At 53.6% G+C, this 16,642-nt stretch overlaps 4 protein-coding genes across 4 annotated transcripts; 1 reads left to right on the plus strand and 3 right to left on the minus strand.

Moving 5' to 3' along the window:
* Positions 1-309: 309 nt before the first annotated feature.
* Positions 310-3,075, minus strand: ACET3X_003498 (uncharacterized protein). Its single transcript, XM_069448779.1, has 2 exons — positions 1,287-3,075; positions 310-1,236 (listed from the first exon to the last, which is right to left on the minus strand). The coding sequence occupies exons 1-2, from the start codon at positions 2,978-2,980 to the stop codon at positions 417-419; spliced, it is 2,514 nt and encodes an 837-aa protein (XP_069310045.1). The 5' UTR covers positions 2,981-3,075; the 3' UTR covers positions 310-416.
* Positions 3,076-3,267: 192 nt separating this feature from the next.
* Positions 3,268-4,824, plus strand: ACET3X_003499 (uncharacterized protein; the record flags this gene model as incomplete). The annotated part of the gene is made up of 1 exon (XM_069448781.1): positions 3,268-4,824. The coding sequence occupies one exon, from the start codon at positions 3,268-3,270 to the stop codon at positions 4,822-4,824; it is 1,557 nt and encodes a 518-aa protein (XP_069310046.1).
* A 160-nt stretch (positions 4,825-4,984) lies between these two features.
* ACET3X_003500 (uncharacterized protein) lies at positions 4,985-6,887 on the minus strand (the record flags this gene model as incomplete). Its single annotated transcript, XM_069448782.1, has 2 exons — positions 4,985-6,754; positions 6,810-6,887. The coding sequence occupies 2 exons, from the start codon at positions 6,885-6,887 to the stop codon at positions 4,985-4,987; spliced, it is 1,848 nt and encodes a 615-aa protein (XP_069310047.1).
* Positions 6,888-10,948: 4,061 nt separating this feature from the next.
* ACET3X_003501 (uncharacterized protein) lies at positions 10,949-13,255 on the minus strand. Its single transcript, XM_069448783.1, has one exon. It carries the CDS (start codon positions 12,897-12,899, stop codon positions 11,403-11,405), a length of 1,497 nt encoding a protein of 498 aa, XP_069310048.1. The 5' UTR covers positions 12,900-13,255; the 3' UTR covers positions 10,949-11,402.
* Between the last annotated feature and the right edge of the window lie 3,387 nt (positions 13,256-16,642).

A 16,642-nucleotide genomic window follows, 5' to 3' on the forward strand; every position in this document is an offset into this window, starting at 1 on the left:
GTGCATGCTCCTTTCCGAGAAACTGTGCATGATTAAATGCGCATGAGTATATGATTGAAACTACTGTGCCGCCGGTTTCACCGTTGACCTTCTCCGTGGCGAATACGCCACAAGACAAGCAACTTCATTCCGCATAACACACACTTGCGTATCAAAAAAAGGAGGCATATTGCATGCTCTGATCGAAAGGTCAGTATGGGCTGAATAGACGCACTAAAATTAGTGACAGTAGTACCTACCCACTCAATCTTCGGGTTAAAGGGAAGCAAGTTTGCGTGGAGAGGCATTCGCTATCTAAAAGATGCATCATGTTAATCATCAAAAGATACGCCTTGTAGCAGCGCGACACATAACGACTCTAGTTGAATGGATTCTGGTGATGTACACATCCCCAAACATGCTTCAAAACCGCCGATTTATGCCTTCAAATGCTCCTCAAACAACTTCTTCTGCTTCTCCCACTCCTTCCTGAGCTTCTTCACCCTTCCTTTAGCCACATCAGCACCGTCTTTGTCCTTGGTCGGCACACCATCCTCATCCCACGCACTGTACTCATCCGTCTTGAACATATCCTTCGGGTTGATCTTAGCTTGTTCCGCAAGCTTAGCCTTCTTCTCCGCCTCTTCACGTTCACGCTTGAGCTTTGCTTCGGCCTTTTGACGAGCAATTTCCTCCTTCTGGGAGCGGGCAGCTTGTAGCTCGGCATCAACGGGGCGGACCATGGCGGGAGCGTTCTCGCGGTCCTCGAGGTAGATACCAAGATCCCAAAGGTGTGTGTCACGCAGTTGGTCGCACAGGTCGAGGTAGTCCTTTGCCGGTGCCTGCTTTTTCGCCAGGTTTTGTAGTGATTCCTGGAAGGTTGAAAGCACCTCGGCGTATGGGAGTGCTTCTATGTCTTGCTGCTTCGCCGGGGTGTGCTGTCCGATGATGGACTCCAACTTCTCGTTGAGGTCACCAGCGATGGCATGTTGGCGGACCTGATCGCGTTCTCGCGAGACAGCGTATACGTGCTCCTTGGCAGCAGCCGGAATATCAATGCCAGCCCAACCAATACCACCATCCCATGGGTCAGCTGAACCGTCCAGGCCAAATATCCGGACCATGCGGGTGATGTAGCGAGCGACGTCAAAAGACACATCGTCAGACAGTCCAGCCTTGTCGGCTGAATTGTAGTCCGTGATGAGACTAGATATGGCACGCATAGCTGTGGGTGTGTCGAAAGAGTCGGCTAGAGCACTAAGTCCAGTGTCAGTGTGAGCCGTAGAGACCACCGAATCGAGTCTTACCTGTGAACCTTCTCCTTCGCAGTTTCAAACGACTTCTTAACCTTTTCGTCTTCCGCGCCTGTTGAGCTGATGTTTGGATGTACCTCAAGATCCCGAATCTTGTAGAAGAAGTTTGTCACATAGCTTTCCCATGACGAGCCCGACTTTCGCATATCTGGTGTGATCTCAATGCCGTCATGCCAGCCTCCAAGGAGGAAGATGATACGCAAACTCCGAGCATTCCAGTCGCCACGGCTCAACGCTTCTCGAATAGTTGTGAAGTTCTTCAAGCTCTTTGACATCTTGGATCCCGAAATGGACAGATGGCCCATATGAAGGAAGTAGTTCACCCACTGCGAACCGCCATCTTTTTGCCAGTAGGCTTCTGACTGTGCAAGCTCGTTATCGTGATGGGGAAAGCAAAGATCGATGCCTCCGCTGTGAATGTCCATTTGTTCGCCCAAAACGGCCGAAGCCATGACAGAGCACTCGATATGCCATCCCGGTCGACCAGGACCCCATGGACTCTTCCATGCTGGCTCTCCCGGTTTCGAAGACTTCCAAAGAGCGAAGTCGGATTCGTTGCGTTTTTCGGAAGTCTTGACTGTTGACAAGGCACCTTCGCCATCTGCTTGCAGGTTTGTGTCCCCCCTGTTCCATGGCTCAAGGCGTGCGTAGTGGTTGCCCTTTATCTTCTCGAAACTCTCAATGTCGAAGTAGACTGATCCATCCGATGTGCTGTAGGCCATGCCGTTCTTGATGATCTTATCTACGAAGGCGACAATATCGTCGCCGTACTCAGTAACGCGGGTGACGACATCTGGATCGAGGACGTTGAGAGCGCGCATATCCTCATTGAAGCGTGCCTCGTACTTCTTAGTGAGTGTTGTGAAGACTGAATGGTCACTGGCGTCAATAGTCGAGCCATACAGTGAGTCGAGGTATGGTAACAGGACGTCCTCGGCACCAGCATAGAAGATCTCAATGTCTTCGGGTGTACTCTTCGATGGAGCAAGTAATGATGTTACTGCTGTACTGGCTGTTCGGAGATGCATCTTGATCTTCGCCTCCTTGTCACCAGGTGGGCCAACGCCATCAAGGGACTTTGCCTGGATAACATTGGCATACTTCTCTGCGGATTCGCTGTTGAAACTGCCAATAGTGACGTCTGGACTGAGTAAGGGTAGGTTCTTCTTGACATATGCGTCAAAGGCTTTGATGGTCGTGTTGATAACTTCTTCCGTCACCGTTGGGTTGTCGGCCTTGAACTTTGCAAGGAGATGTTGCTGGCGCCCGCGCAGAATAATCTTGTCATCAACGTCTGTGATGTTCTGGACGAACTTCAGCTTGTAGCCATAGTAGTGAGCCAGAATTCTCCGTAGGATATCGTTTGTGACGTAGTTTCGAGCATGGCCCAAGTGCGCATCATCATAGACTGTAGGACCGCAGCTGTACCACTTCACTTCCTTGCCTTCGGGATCGATGGGGATGAAATCGTTCTTTGATCTGGTCAAAGAGTTCCAGACTTTCAACTTTGCTGGACTTGAGCCTTCGGGTTGCTTCCATGGAGGCTGGGTGCGCGCCGGTGTTGCCATGTTGGCTGCTAACCTTGGCGATATCTGAGTTCGATAGATTTGGCTACAGTTGGTTTTCGAAAGTAGAAGTGGGGAAGACGATTTAATGGTGCGGGACAAGGACCGAAAAGCAAGTACCATCAATGTGGCGGGGACGGGACTGGAAGGAGTGACGGGAAGTAGTGCTTGCAGTAAGGCCAGGTGTAAGTTCAGATGCGGCTTACGGTGAGTCAGTAGTGAAGTTCTGGTCACGTTCTGGTGGTGGTCTCTGGATGAGCAATAAGAACCCCTGTCGGCAGAGCCTTGGCGCTCCCCTCCAATGGCAATCTCGAAAGCTCCCCGCTGAATATCTTTTTGTTCTGGAGCTCCGAGTCGCGATCGCATCATCTCCACATCTTTTGTCTGTCGCGACCTGCACATTAGCGCTCATGGCCATTACACCTTCTCCTTTCCTCGACCCAGGAACTTGTGCGACAGCGAACAACCTCGGTGTCATCCAATTGCGCCGCGACCATCTCATTCCTGCCGTCTTATCACCCGAAGCCGATTCAGACTACCCGGACGGCAAGGTCGAGAACACGCGATTTGGCTCTTTTCCTCACAGCACACTTGTCGGTCAGCCATGGGGTACGCAAATTCTTGCGTCAAAGGTCGATACTGGATCGCGCGGAAAAAACAAGAAGCGCAAGAGGGACGCTAAGGATGAAGGCGAAGAGAAGCCTGCCGCTGAGCAGGAGGTCGAAAAGAGGGATATAGTGAAGGCCGCGGCGGCAAGTAGTGGATTTGCGCATCTTATACCGCCTACGCCAGAGACCTGGACAATATCGCTACCGCACCGAACCCAAGTAGTATACACGCCCGATTACAGCTACATCCTACAAAGACTGCGCGCAAGGCCAGGCGACCATATTATTGAGGCTGGCGCAGGAAGTGGAAGCTTCACGCACGCAGCGATACGAGCAGTCTACAACGGCTACCCTGGGACGCAAAATACTGCGACCGAGACCGAGACGAACGGGGATGAAGAAAATGCTGTAGGCATCTCCAAGAAGAGGAAGCGCAACACGAGGACTGGTGGCGTATACAGCTTCGAATACCACGAACCGCGCGCCAATCAACTCAAGGTTGAAATCAAGGATCACGGCCTGGATCCGCTAGTCACAGTAACGCATCGCGACGTATACAACGACGGCTTTGGCCTAGACGATGCGACAGGCCCGGATGCTGATTGTGTCTTCCTCGATCTGCCAGCCCCATGGCACGCTCTCAAGCACCTCACGCGCACACCCCCTTCATCCGCAGTACTGAAGTCTGTCGCTTCAGATCCATCGACACCAGCTCCCTCGGACGACCCTACATTCCCTACCGCCGAAGCGCAATCGACCACCGCATCCTCGTCGAAGCCTTTCCGCAGCCCCCTCAACCCACGCAATGCAGTCCGCATCTGCACATTCTCCCCTTGCATCGAGCAAGTCACAAAGACCGTCTCTGCCCTCCGCACCCTCGGCTGGGTTGAAATAGACATGGTAGAGATTCAGGCCAAGCGCCTCGACGTACGTCGAGAGCGCGTAGGTCTGCAAGAAGAAGGCGTCCGCGGCGGCAACGCACATCCCGCGAATGTTCAGGAAGCGGTACAAAGACTGAGGGACGTAGAAGGCCGTGCAGCCGTGTTCCACAGCATGCAGCGCGAGAAGCAGGTCGAGGTTATGCGGAAAGCCGAGGCGCGGAAACGGGGTGAGGCTGTGGGCGAGGATGGTGAGGTAGCCAAGGGCAAGAAGAAGATGGAGGGCGTGCCGCCAAGTAAGCATGACAGGCTCGCGCAGACGAAGAAGGAGTTGGAAAATCGGACGCTGTTCAAAGAGGGTAGGCTGGTGCATAGGACGGAGCCGGAGCTCAAGACGCATACTTCGTACCTTGTCTTTGCTGTGTTACCACGAGAGTGGACCAAGGAAGATGAGGAGAAGGCGAAGAGGAAGTGGGGTTGAAACATACTATAGCATTGGGCCTATGACAGCAATGAAAGATACCCAGATTTCTGATCACTGTTCTTAAGAAAGAGATGGATTATAATTTCCTCCTGATGAAGCACATCTACTTAACGCCAGATCCACAAGCCTTCTTACTATCTCCCCATACGCTCATCCATTATCCCCAAACAGCATCCTTCGCCCGATGGCTTCCACTCCTTCCCGGCGGTGTGCTGATGGAATGTGTCCAAGCCTCGTTACCATCGATGAACAGCCGATAGTTGACAAAGCTCTGCTCACCGTGCTCAGGCGTAGTAATCTCCACAGCACCAAACTTGCTGTTACCGTCTGGAAGGTACTTGAGACACACGTCCTCGTCATCAGTCTCCTTGTATGTGCGGAAGGGCAAGTAGAACATGCTCAACGGACTGGTGCTGAATTCGTGTACCGTAGCGCTGGTAGGCCACTTGCCATCCTTGGGAGGTGGGAAAGAAGTAGCAGCGAACTCGTGACGATCACCGCTGAGAACTACGACGCCGATGTCATGCGTGGAAGAGAGGTCCCATGCTGCTTCCAGTATACGTCTGCGCTCATACAAATGTCCACCCCAAGTGTCTTCTGACCCAAACTGCCAGTTCTTGGTAAAGGGTGTGCCAGTCACAATGAACTTCCAGTGAACACCTGGAGGTGGCACTTTATGAATCCAGGCGAGTAGGTCGGAGAGTTGTTGAGCTCCGAGCATAGTCTTCGAGGGGTCGGAAGCGTCCTTGCTCGCAGGGGTACGGTACCGGCGGGTGTCGAGAAGAAAGAACTCGGCGGGACCTTGGGTGAACGAGAAGTAGGTGACTCCTTCGCGGTGAGGAGGCGGGTTGGGAGCGGCGTTGTAGTGCGTGAAGGCGTCGTATGCTGGGATTGCTACGCCCGTCATGTTGCTGTTCCAGTCGTTGTGAATCTCGTGGTCGTCGATGACATGAATCCATGGCAGATTCTCGCTCACTGCTGGCCATGATGGCGACGAGTAAACCTGACGGTACTCGCGTCTATATGTCTCAACGTCGCTGCCCTGTCGATGTGGGACATCCACGTAAATGAAGTCGCCAAGAAAGAGCATGAAGTATGGCTTCAGCTCTGGCAGCCAACGCGCAAGATGTTTCATGCCTGGAAACTCGAGAGGGTGTTGGAACGGTGTGTACGGCACGCGGGGCTTGATGCAGCTCGAGTGCACAAAGGTATATTTATTGTCCTTCAGCGTCGATATGTGGCCTGGTCGTGGGGCGGTTGTGAAGGTGCCCGTTATGTTCTCACGCGAAGTCTCAACGATGTACTCGTACGGCAGGTCGGGTCGTAGGTGCTCGATATTCATGACAGTTGTAAAGTCGGTCTCGTTCGTCAGCCAGTTTTCAGGTTGGCTGGCGCGGTGCGTCTTGTGCATCCACGAGCGTTCCGTGCCGTCGATTGAGCGATAGAGGACTTTCACGTCAAAGGCATACGGCTCGCGTACCAAGATCTTTGCGCTGTTCTCTGACACGTATCCCACACGCGCAAAACTCGCGTCGTGGCATTGGTGGAGCAATGGAGCGCGATAGACCACATCCAGGGCCATGGCAATCAACGCCATGTTGATGCCAAAGGTGATCCAGCTCCACATGGCTGACGAAGGGCTAGGAAGCCCAGTGAGTAGCGTACGCAGCACTTTGGGCTCCCTCTCCTCATACTGGATAGTCTCTTCGACGTCGAGCTCCTGCAGTGGCCCCTCATCTGCGCCGTCGATGAGTTGTACGTCCTCGCTGGAGTCATCGCCGCGTCCTCCAACAGTCTCCTTGACGATAATGTCGAGTTCATCGGAAATGATCTTGTACTGCGCCGTGTCCTGGAAGCTGGTGAGGAAAGAAGGGATGTAGACGAGCGTGAGCGCGGTCGCAAGTGCAGGAACGATGGTTGTGGGTATCTGCGGGCTGATTAGCTACACGCACCTAGCTATTGGCCTCTGTCCATGTACATACCCATCGCAGAAAGATCCATATGCTCAGACGAAGTGCCAAAGAGCTGATGAGCGTGAGAACATCGCTCGCAGATGCCATGTTTGCTCAGCGATAAGCATCACCCGGCAGCCAGAGACCAGAGGTTGGACAGAGAGAGATGCGCGTCTGCGATGCTTGTGAAAGCGGAGCCGTCACGCCAGACACGCGAATCACCATGACGTCGCTCGCCGCTAACGAGCTAGCGCATCTGCGACGCGATGGGCAACACTGACAGCGACACGACTGTTCTTCCTTACGCATATCCCAGAGGTCACGACGCTATCGTGGAAATCGCATCAGAAACTTTGTGGTGCTTGGTATTCTGGGGAAGTGGTCTCCCCCGTCGCTTCCCAGTTAGGCCACAAGTCCTTAGCACGCCCAGAGTCTGTCACACACAATTGTATGCAACGTTGCTGCTATTTGATCATGTCTCGTAAGCACTTCATTGGACGGTGGTGGTGGCTGTGTTCTATCTGCTTGGTTAAGCGACCAGGCTGAACCCCTCGCTTCATCTAACCTGATCTCGGGTTTTCACCGGTTGGATCACATCCTCTGTCCTCTCGCATGGCTTCCTTTACCTTGCGACATGCGGCTTATAAACACCGGCACGGGAGAATTTACAGAGTTCATCGGTCGGAAAACTCCAGAATATGCCATATTATCCCATACTTGGGAAGAGGAGGAAGTATGTTACCAGGACTATGTCGGTGGTGCTTGTTCACACAAAAAGGGATACGAAAAGATCAGGAAGACGCTTGAACTAGCGAAACAGAACAATCTGTCCTATGCGTGGATAGATACATGTTGTATCGACAAGAGTAGCAGCGCCGAGTTGACAGAAGCCATCAACTCAATGTACCGATGGTACCAAAGAAGCCGAGCATGTTTCGTATACCTCTCGGACGTTAAATTAGACCAAAATCCACTGGACCTAAGAGGATGTCGGTGGTAAGTTGATGTCAGTCACGGTTGGAATCAGGCTTATATCCAGTATAGGTTTACACGCGGCTGGACCTTACAGGAGTTGATTGCCCCTGGCCAATTTCGCATGCACTTCTTCGACATGGAATGGAACCATATGGGGTCCAAACATGACCTTTGCGCTGACTTATTCAGAGTTAGTGGAGTTTCTCGTGAGGTTTTGTTGCATGAAGAGGCTCTGTCATCGGTATGCGTTGCTAAGAAGATGTCCTGGGCTGCAGATCGAGAGACTACCCGCATCGAAGACATGGCATATTGTCTACTCGGCCTGTTCAATGTTAACATGCCCCTGCTGTATGGAGAAGGATCGAAAGCCTTCCGGAGACTGCAAGAAGAGATCATCAGAACGAACTCTGATATTAGTATCTTTGCCTGGAAAGTCGAATTACCGTACAAAAATCAACGACGCATATATCCAGAGGTATCGGCCCACTGTGGTATACTGGCCAAATCCCCGGCTCCATTCAGATATGCTAGAAGGTTCCAGACTGCATTCGTGGGTGGTTTCCAACAAGAGTTTTCAATATCCAATAACGGCTTGAAAACAAATTCCCTTTTTTCTGTTTTCGGGACCCCTGGCGGTTTTTACCTCTTGCCACTGTACTGTCGGACAAACGAGGGCACCGATCTCGCTGTACGTCTGCGAAAGGTAGGACCAAACACCTTCGTCCGAGACCGCCCTGACAGCCTCGTTGCATACATGGACATGCTTCTCAAACATGTACCTGGACACTACTACATTCTTGTCGATCAACACTCCATAGACGATTCACAACCTGGCACGCTTTTTGATCCAACAGATGGATCGTGGGCGCAGCTCTCTGTTAGCTCACATCGCGAGAACTTTTTACGATTTGAATTAGCACCCGAGATGGTTGTCCATGAGCACCTAGGTTGTTTTGACCCCGAAGACGGCGTGTTCTTCGTGCCAAAGGGCGTCCGAACGGATTGTGCTGGACTGGTATTTTCAGTGTGCCCGTCCAAGAACGAAAAAGGACTCAACTCAGCGCAAGGATGTCGATTCATTATATTAGCGTTTGGCTGGTCAACCGATATCGAAACGACGCAGTACACCGTAGTAGACCTTAATAGATGGACAGAAGAACTTTCTCACATGGGGAGCTTGCTCACACAGGGGGCGAACACACAGACTCAGCTACTCCGAATAATGGCTCTTTGGAACATCCCGAAAGTATCCGGCGTGGCGTGTCCTCTGGCCGGCTCGAGCGAGTACATTCGTGTACATCTGGAACCCGCATACCTGACAAGAAGAATACGTGTTGGCTATGACATATTGCAGTTGGAAGACATACCCCGTGAGAACAGAGGCAGATGGACGTGGCCTGATTGATGAGCTTTGGATACACTGCAGAAAAGAACCAAGACGCGTCCAGCTACAAACTGGAAATGCGTAATCACATGACACTTACCTGGCCAGCCGCTACATCCACTTCTTCCCGTCCCTTCCCTTCCCTTGCCTTATCGACATATCTCACTGACTGCAAGCCCCATCCCCGTCACACACACCCACCTCATCTCCACCATCGCATCCCTTGCAGTCGATCAAACGACCTTCATATGCATCCTCCTGCACGCAATACCGCCACCTCCCGTGCCTTTCTCCGAGATCCTACAATCACAGTTCACAATCACAAACCTGTATCCTTTTCTTCCGTGGCTCCGGCATCCAAGTGCGTGCTCACCCTTCCCCCCCCCCCCCACCAAAATCCATCCTTCTCCCAGGAAAATAAAAAATGTCCGCGCCGACTTAACGCGTTTCATCTTGACAAACCACAATCATATTTCCATGCCAGAATTCCCCACAAGGTTCAGAATCAAGACTTACTTTTCGGTATCTCTGTGGAGCTTGGGCCACACGGAGAAATTTACCTTGGTATAGGATACACGCGGCAGCCGATCATGGGTACAGTATAGTGGGCGGCGAGTTTTTGGGTAAGTTTGGAGATGAACGGGTATCTGATCGGACGGTGGCTCTTTTACGGCACGATAGATAATGGGAAGCGCGCGGCGCCTCTTGTGATTGGATAGTTTTCTCTCCGTTGTGATCGAATTTCGGTGTTGCTATATAGACAGGGGTGAGCCGGATATTATGATCGCCTGAATGAGGCTGATTTCTTGATGCATTGTGAGAGTGGGGAGGGATTTGGTGGTGGTGGTGGTGTGATGAGCGGATGGAGGTCTGCGTCGTCGGGCGCGTTGTGCATGCGTGCTTGTGTGGGTACTTGGCGGAGAATAATGGTTGCGAGGGAACGATGTTTGTTGACTACTGAGTCAGGATTGCCGAGCATAGATGTGAGATTGAGTAAGATGGGTACTATCATTGGTGTTGTTGTGAGGCGTGGGAAAGTGAACGGAAGTTTGTTCTGCCCCGAGAATTTGGCAAAGCAAGATTTGTGTCCTCGTAGCACTGCAATTGTACCCGGAGAGGCCGTTCTCGGTACCTTGTTTAGTTCTCTACCATTGTTTGCATACCCGATTAAAAAGCATACTGAGCTGATTTGTACGTGCAACCTTCCTGAAGCGAATAGTGACTAATCGCCAGCAACGGCACGAAACGTATCTTCAATCCCTCGGCCTTAGCCGATAGGTAGCGTGTTTCTTCTTGTCGAGGTGTTCTTTTCGCCATGTTGCTCCCAAACATCACAAGACAAGGGTACCTGTCCCCACATTAACCCTAACACCGCCAAGCCCCGAAGCAACAGTTTAAACTGGGTCCTTCACCACGTCGGTCCGCTGCAAGGCTAAAGGTGGGGACGCCGAATGCAGTCGGCCCACTGCCTTTCTCGGAGGCGCAACTGTGGGTAGGGAGACTTGAATTTGATGCGTAAGGCCCACTGTAGAGAGGGTCTGGCAACGTCATGCTGGACCGTGGGGTTGGGTAGGCTGGGCGTGTGTAGATGGCGACGTTGGGAGCTGGCGCCCTGAAACCTGGAGGTTGGGCACGCGTGGCGTCATGGTGCATACGCGTGCTGGCCATGTCGTTGTCGCTGTCGCAAGTTGATAGCATGGTGTGATGCGAACAAGTCGGAACAAACACGTCACAAAAGCAAGCTGTTAGCGATCATCGTCATGCTTGTGGCGCAATGTGATAGGCAAGGTTGTTGTAAGCGAGGTAGATTCTAATTCTCATCTCGCTAGGCGAAGACGACTAGGAAATGCCTATGGGATATCATGACCGTTCATTTCCAGACAAAGCAAACAATAGCTACGAGTGTGGGACAAATTAGAAGATGGCAAGAAAGTATGCATGCTGGATGCGGTGGATAGCGACAGACGGTATGTGTGGCGGCGAACACTTCGCAAATGCCAACGGCGAAATAGCTTGGGAGGGTATCGTAACCTCAAAGGACAAACAGGAATGGAAGCTGATGACAAGGAAATGCAAATGTCGTGCGCTGTGGGTACACCGGGTATTATGCGCTAAGGACTTAAGTGCCAAGATGGCCAGCAGGGAGAAGGCAGAAGAGGTAGAGTAGAATGTACAAGGTAGTCGCAGACTGGTGTGTCGTCTATGCGTTTATGCGTTCGGGTGGTGTGGAGATGCGTTTCGAAACAAGTGAAGTGCTGATGCGTTTACAGCGAATCCATGAAATCCATTAGTGACTTGCGTCGTCGGATTGCGCGGCTCTTTACGCTGGACGCGTCGTTGTCTTTTCCTGGAAACTCTGGAATGACGAGAGTAGGCTCACGCTCGTTGGCGCCGCGGGCCGTCATCCTGCCCAGGGTGGTGGCGCGCTTTTGCTGCATTGTGCTGGTGTTGATCTGAGGAACCGGAGGAGCCATCTCTGGTGTCGGCGCCCTCTTGGAGTCGTTGCCCCGAGACTTTGGTCGGAGGATGGTGGATGCGCGACGGAGCTTGTTTGGGCTCGAGAAATTGGCTGAGCCCTCGATGGGTGCAGTCTGAGGCGTCATGGGTGCTGGTGTCATTGGTGTGGGAGGCGCCTTGCCGTTGACGCGGGAGTCGTAGGGCTTCTTCGCTGGCGAGATGGCAATCTTGGCTAGTGACAGCTTCATGGATATCGATCGTAACCGTCGGTGTGCAGCAGGCTTCTTGATGATGGGCGATGCGGCGCTTTTATTCGAGTTCTCATAAGGGTCGGAACTGAGGAAGGAAAGTGCTGGCGAATTGGGAGTCAACGGCGTGAACTGCGATTGCCTATACGACGACGATTGATACGATGACTGCGATGTTTGTATCCGTGACAGGTCAAGGCGGGATTTCGATGGCATGTACACAGAGGAACGAGCTGACTGTGCATCTCCTGCCGTGGAGGTAGAGGGCCGACGAGGTGCCTCGCTCTGTGCATGGCTCGGTGCGGGCGAGTAGCTGCGAGTCGATGCAGTCTGGAAGGAGGATGCGAAGGAAGCGGCGTCGGAGTATATGGCAGTCTTGGTGGTGACGGGGCTGTGGCTGGTTGACGGACGGCGGGGCTCAGGGTCGGCGACAGGCGATATGGAGCGGGAGAGGGGAGGCGAAGCCAGACGACTTGTGGGCATCACCTTCATGGACAGTCGCTGTGCCTCGTCTGCCTTGCGTAGTTTGCTGGCTGAGGTGACGGGGAGCAGGTTCGCGACGGAAGCCGAGCGCTGCTGGACCGTTGGGCGATCAACGGGCGAGCGTTGGTTCTCGACAACCTTGGGACGCCCTGCATGTGCGTACGACACCAGCACGGCCATGTCGCAGCTCTTTCCCTTGTCCCATCTCGACACCGACATGGTCCTCGCCTTGCACTCTTGCGAGAGGTCGTGGACGACAACGTCATCGTAGTCGTATTCGGAATCAGAGCCAGAGGCGTCGTCGGCAGTCAGGTCTTCTTCGCTCGATAGATAGCGCTCTTGGAAGACGGCGCCTTCCTTGTTCTTGCTGTGCTTGGAGGAGGAGGTGGTGCTGGTGGGGAGAGTCGGCCGTTGGGTGGTAGCAGAGTCTATGCGTAGTGTGTCGGGAGCATCGTCGCACAGGTTGGGGCTCGAAGCGGCACTGTCAGTGCTGGATCGTTGGAGGCGTGCGACGACTTGGGGCTTGTCGAAAGTCCACTGCTTCAACTGCGAAGTTACTGCTGTGTCGACCATGATTGCTAGGAAAAAGTGGGAATTGCAGCTGCAATGGCTCGTCCGGTGGGAATGATATATCGGACTGAGCGGCAGCCGACGAGGGTTGAAACCAGAGGCGTGCAGGCCCTACGCGCCAATAGTCGGAGACGTGTGCGTGGCTTGGGAACACCAGGGAAGCGGGCGTCTGGGTGAGACTGGTCCTGTCGCACGGGTTCGGCTTCGTGGTGAGTAGCAACAGCTCGAGTATGAGATGGCGCTCAGCAATGGGATGGGGGAGGGGTGGAAGTGCGGCCGGGGCTATATCAGACAAATTGGCGAGGGCCGTATATATTGCAGCACTCTGCAGGTTGCGCCTCCCTGGCAGCCCGTCGAGGTTTCAAGTACAACCGAGTAGGGTGGGGACGGGCGAGGGTGCAGGGAGGGGGCCCAAGAGTCAGTTCACCGTGTCGGTGCGCCTTTCATCATCTCACGCTGGCCTAGCACCAGGCACTGACGGCCGTCCATGGCGCAACTCTCCCTCTAGCCCTCTCTGCCCTCGCCCGCTGCAGCTTGCGCTTGCACTAGCTGCCGGGCTGCGCGCGAGGTGTGCTGAGGCCGCGGGTCTGAGTGGCCGACGACGGGTTTCAAGACTCTCAGCGCGCACACCCTCAGCCCAGTTGCGAGCGCCTATGGAGAACGCATGGCATGCACACGCAGCGTGGTGCCGTTGCCAGAGGACCGTGAGTCGTTGCGATGGCAATGTCACAAGAGGACGGGACGCCTTCATGATCGCCATCCTTTCATCAGCGCGAACATGACACCATGCCCCATCGCGACGGTGACCTGACAGGTGTTCCTGTGCCGCTCAGGGGCAGCACCACTCGGCGCCGGCCCTCGCTGGATGGGGCGGCCACCGTGTGGGGTTGGCCCAGCGGCCGACGACGCCATTGCCGAAAGGATCATCGATAACTGTCACCATGTCTTTTTTTCTTTGCCCGCTCTAACCGTCGCGCGCATTGGCAAGATCTGAGAGAGCCCTGGATGCCCTGGATGTCCTGGGAAGACCCTTCTTTGTGGAAACTTTCCACACCACGCGGGCACCGCTCCCCATGGCCTGGATACTGTTCCGACGCTTGCGCCCAGCACCCAGCAGACCCGGAGTCGCACAGCTGCTGACTGCACGAGAGTCTTCTTGGCCGTCATGCCGCCCTCTCGCAGCGGCCAGGAACACGCTGATCCCCTGGCTCTATTCTCGGGGCCTAGCACACTCACCTGCAGGTTGCGCTCCATTTTACGTGCAGACGGTGTGCACGGTTGCCGCCGTGCCATTCGTCGCTGCACTTTCTGTTGCCCTCACCGCCAACACCATGGCCAGGCCTACCCCGGCCCCCGCGCAGCCTATACCTACAGTTCATCGTATGCCGCACTCCCTCATCAATCACAAACCGCTCAAGATTGCGTCGCTGCATCGAGTCAAGACACGTCCCGCGAGCCATCTGCGAGGGTCTTCTGATCCCCTCGAGAGTCAGCCACGTCGCCGAATAAAAGCCACTAGCATCGACTCTCGCCAATCTGGCTATATTACACTACGCCTCTAGCAGCTTATCGTCGGAGTTTAGGACCGTGCTAGCTGCCCACAGTACCCACGAGCTTTCCACATGGGTCAGCGCTCGACGGTGAGCCTCGTGAGCATGCTCTCTAATGTCAGTCATCAGGGCGAACCTCGGGAGAGGTTCGCACACTACGCCAGCATGGCATGCCCTGGCCGCGGCGTGATCGGAAACTCGTCTCTCATCTTACACTGCGGCATCCCTCAGACGACAGTCCATTTTTGACCACTCTCGCTCACCTCAGCATTGTGGGTTGTAGCCTTGTGGTAGCTTGTTGCATCCCAATAGTCCGGCCCTACCCTCTTACGTCACAAGGCTGGAAGCGCACCCAAAAGCGTCTGGTACTCCAACACCAGCGGCCGTTTCATCATGTTCGCATCATTCTGAATAATCGTCTGGTTCACGCTCAAACGTGCCGTCAAGGCCCTGCGTCGAGTCTGCACATCTCACTTGCAGTGTCATCATAGCCGTCTCACAACATGCTGCCACGCCCGACTGCACGGCGTAGTACCAAAGTCCGCTCCGGACATGCCCTCATCGTTCCCAACATTGTGATCATGTCGGTTGCTTACGAGAAACGCCCAAAGACCGCAGACGGCCCTTGACCCGATTTGTCACTGCCATCACACAGCATAGGCACTCAAGGACACCATCAGTCGAGTAAAAATCGCCACAGCAATGCCTGCGTTACAAATCTTCTCACAGCGAGACTCATTCTTTTTTGCAACGGCGCGACCCAGAGTCGAGTCTGGACCATGGCCAGCCTAGTTGGAGTGAACGAACACCAGCTCCGGAATTCCGAGACATGCACAAAGATTCAGCCCCATGAGGTCGCACACGCATTCCTCCGTGCATGGTCTTGCTTACCATGACACGATGATTCAGGACGGAGCTAATGGTCTGTGTTCCAACGTTACCACAAGCAGTGCTTGCAGTTCAGCGGCCTTGTGGCACCAATGTCTACAAGTTGTGCTGACAGCGGAATCATTGTATACGCAGGGTTACTTTACCGTGTCTCAATTGACCCTGGTCTCTGGCGACAAATGCATGTCATGAACAATTCCAATTGACAACGAAACCCGGGTCTCGATCGCGGGTCGACCCAAGAATATCACTCATCATACACACGGCTTAGCAGGAACTTCCCGAACATCTGATCATTAGGGATGATATTGTCGGCACACCATATATCAGCTTATGCTTGCAAGCGAGTTTCACGTAGATTGTGGTCGACCACCATCGCGGCGCAGATGTACCGGTTACCGTGTCCTGATAACAGTCGTGGGGTACGTCGCACCAACGAGACCAAGACTGATCGATGGCGCAAGAGATCGTGTCTAACCTATATCAATGGCCATATTACAACTGTTGCAAGGGTCAAAGATTAGCCGGTCGACGTCCCGCGTGGGGTAACGACGGTAGAAGTACCAGAAACGTTGTCACCAGAGGACAGACGGAAAGACGAGACACCAAAAGCCTAACACCGGTACTCTACGATTTCCTATCAGGCAACGGTGCGACATTGGAACAGTGTACTCATTGACAGATATAGTGTTTGCCTTCATGGTGCGTCGTCACCGCAGCTCTATGATTCATGACCTCAGGACGCACACGCGCGCACTGGCAAATGCCACGTGCTATCGCACACCTCCTCAGGGCCCAGGTCGCGTGCCCAACCGATTATGAGAACGAATGCAAAGCACTCGCCTTTGCGATATTGTGTTCGCTTCAACCTTTCAAATTGCGCACGAGATGGAATGTAGTGCAAGCAGGCCTCGGCAACACCGAAAGTCAGTTTAGATGACTGCAATCGACGGGCTACTAACGACAATATTACAGTATCAACGGTAGAAACAGCAAGGAACTAACCTGATAGATCGAGATGCATACAGACATCCCAACAAAATATCCAGATAAGGCACGATAGGCGACAAAAGCAACAGTGTAGAACGAAAAACGTTCGCTCTGGATACGCGCCTTCCGTAACCAAGCTTCCCCGCATGCACTCAACCCATTGGGAACATGATTGAGACAGCAGCAGACGAAGCGAGGAGGAAGCGACAGGGAACGACACGCCACTGGCGGCTACATATCAATTGTGCGACGGCGATTCTGTAGGCCGAGAACCATAAGAATCCACAGCATTCTCCACATCCACCACATTCCCTTTCG

The sequence above is a fragment of the Alternaria dauci genome, chromosome 2 (genome assembly GCF_042100115.1).
Source record: "Alternaria dauci strain A2016 chromosome 2, whole genome shotgun sequence".
In the NCBI taxonomy this organism is placed as follows: Eukaryota; Fungi; Ascomycota; class Dothideomycetes; order Pleosporales; family Pleosporaceae; genus Alternaria; species Alternaria dauci.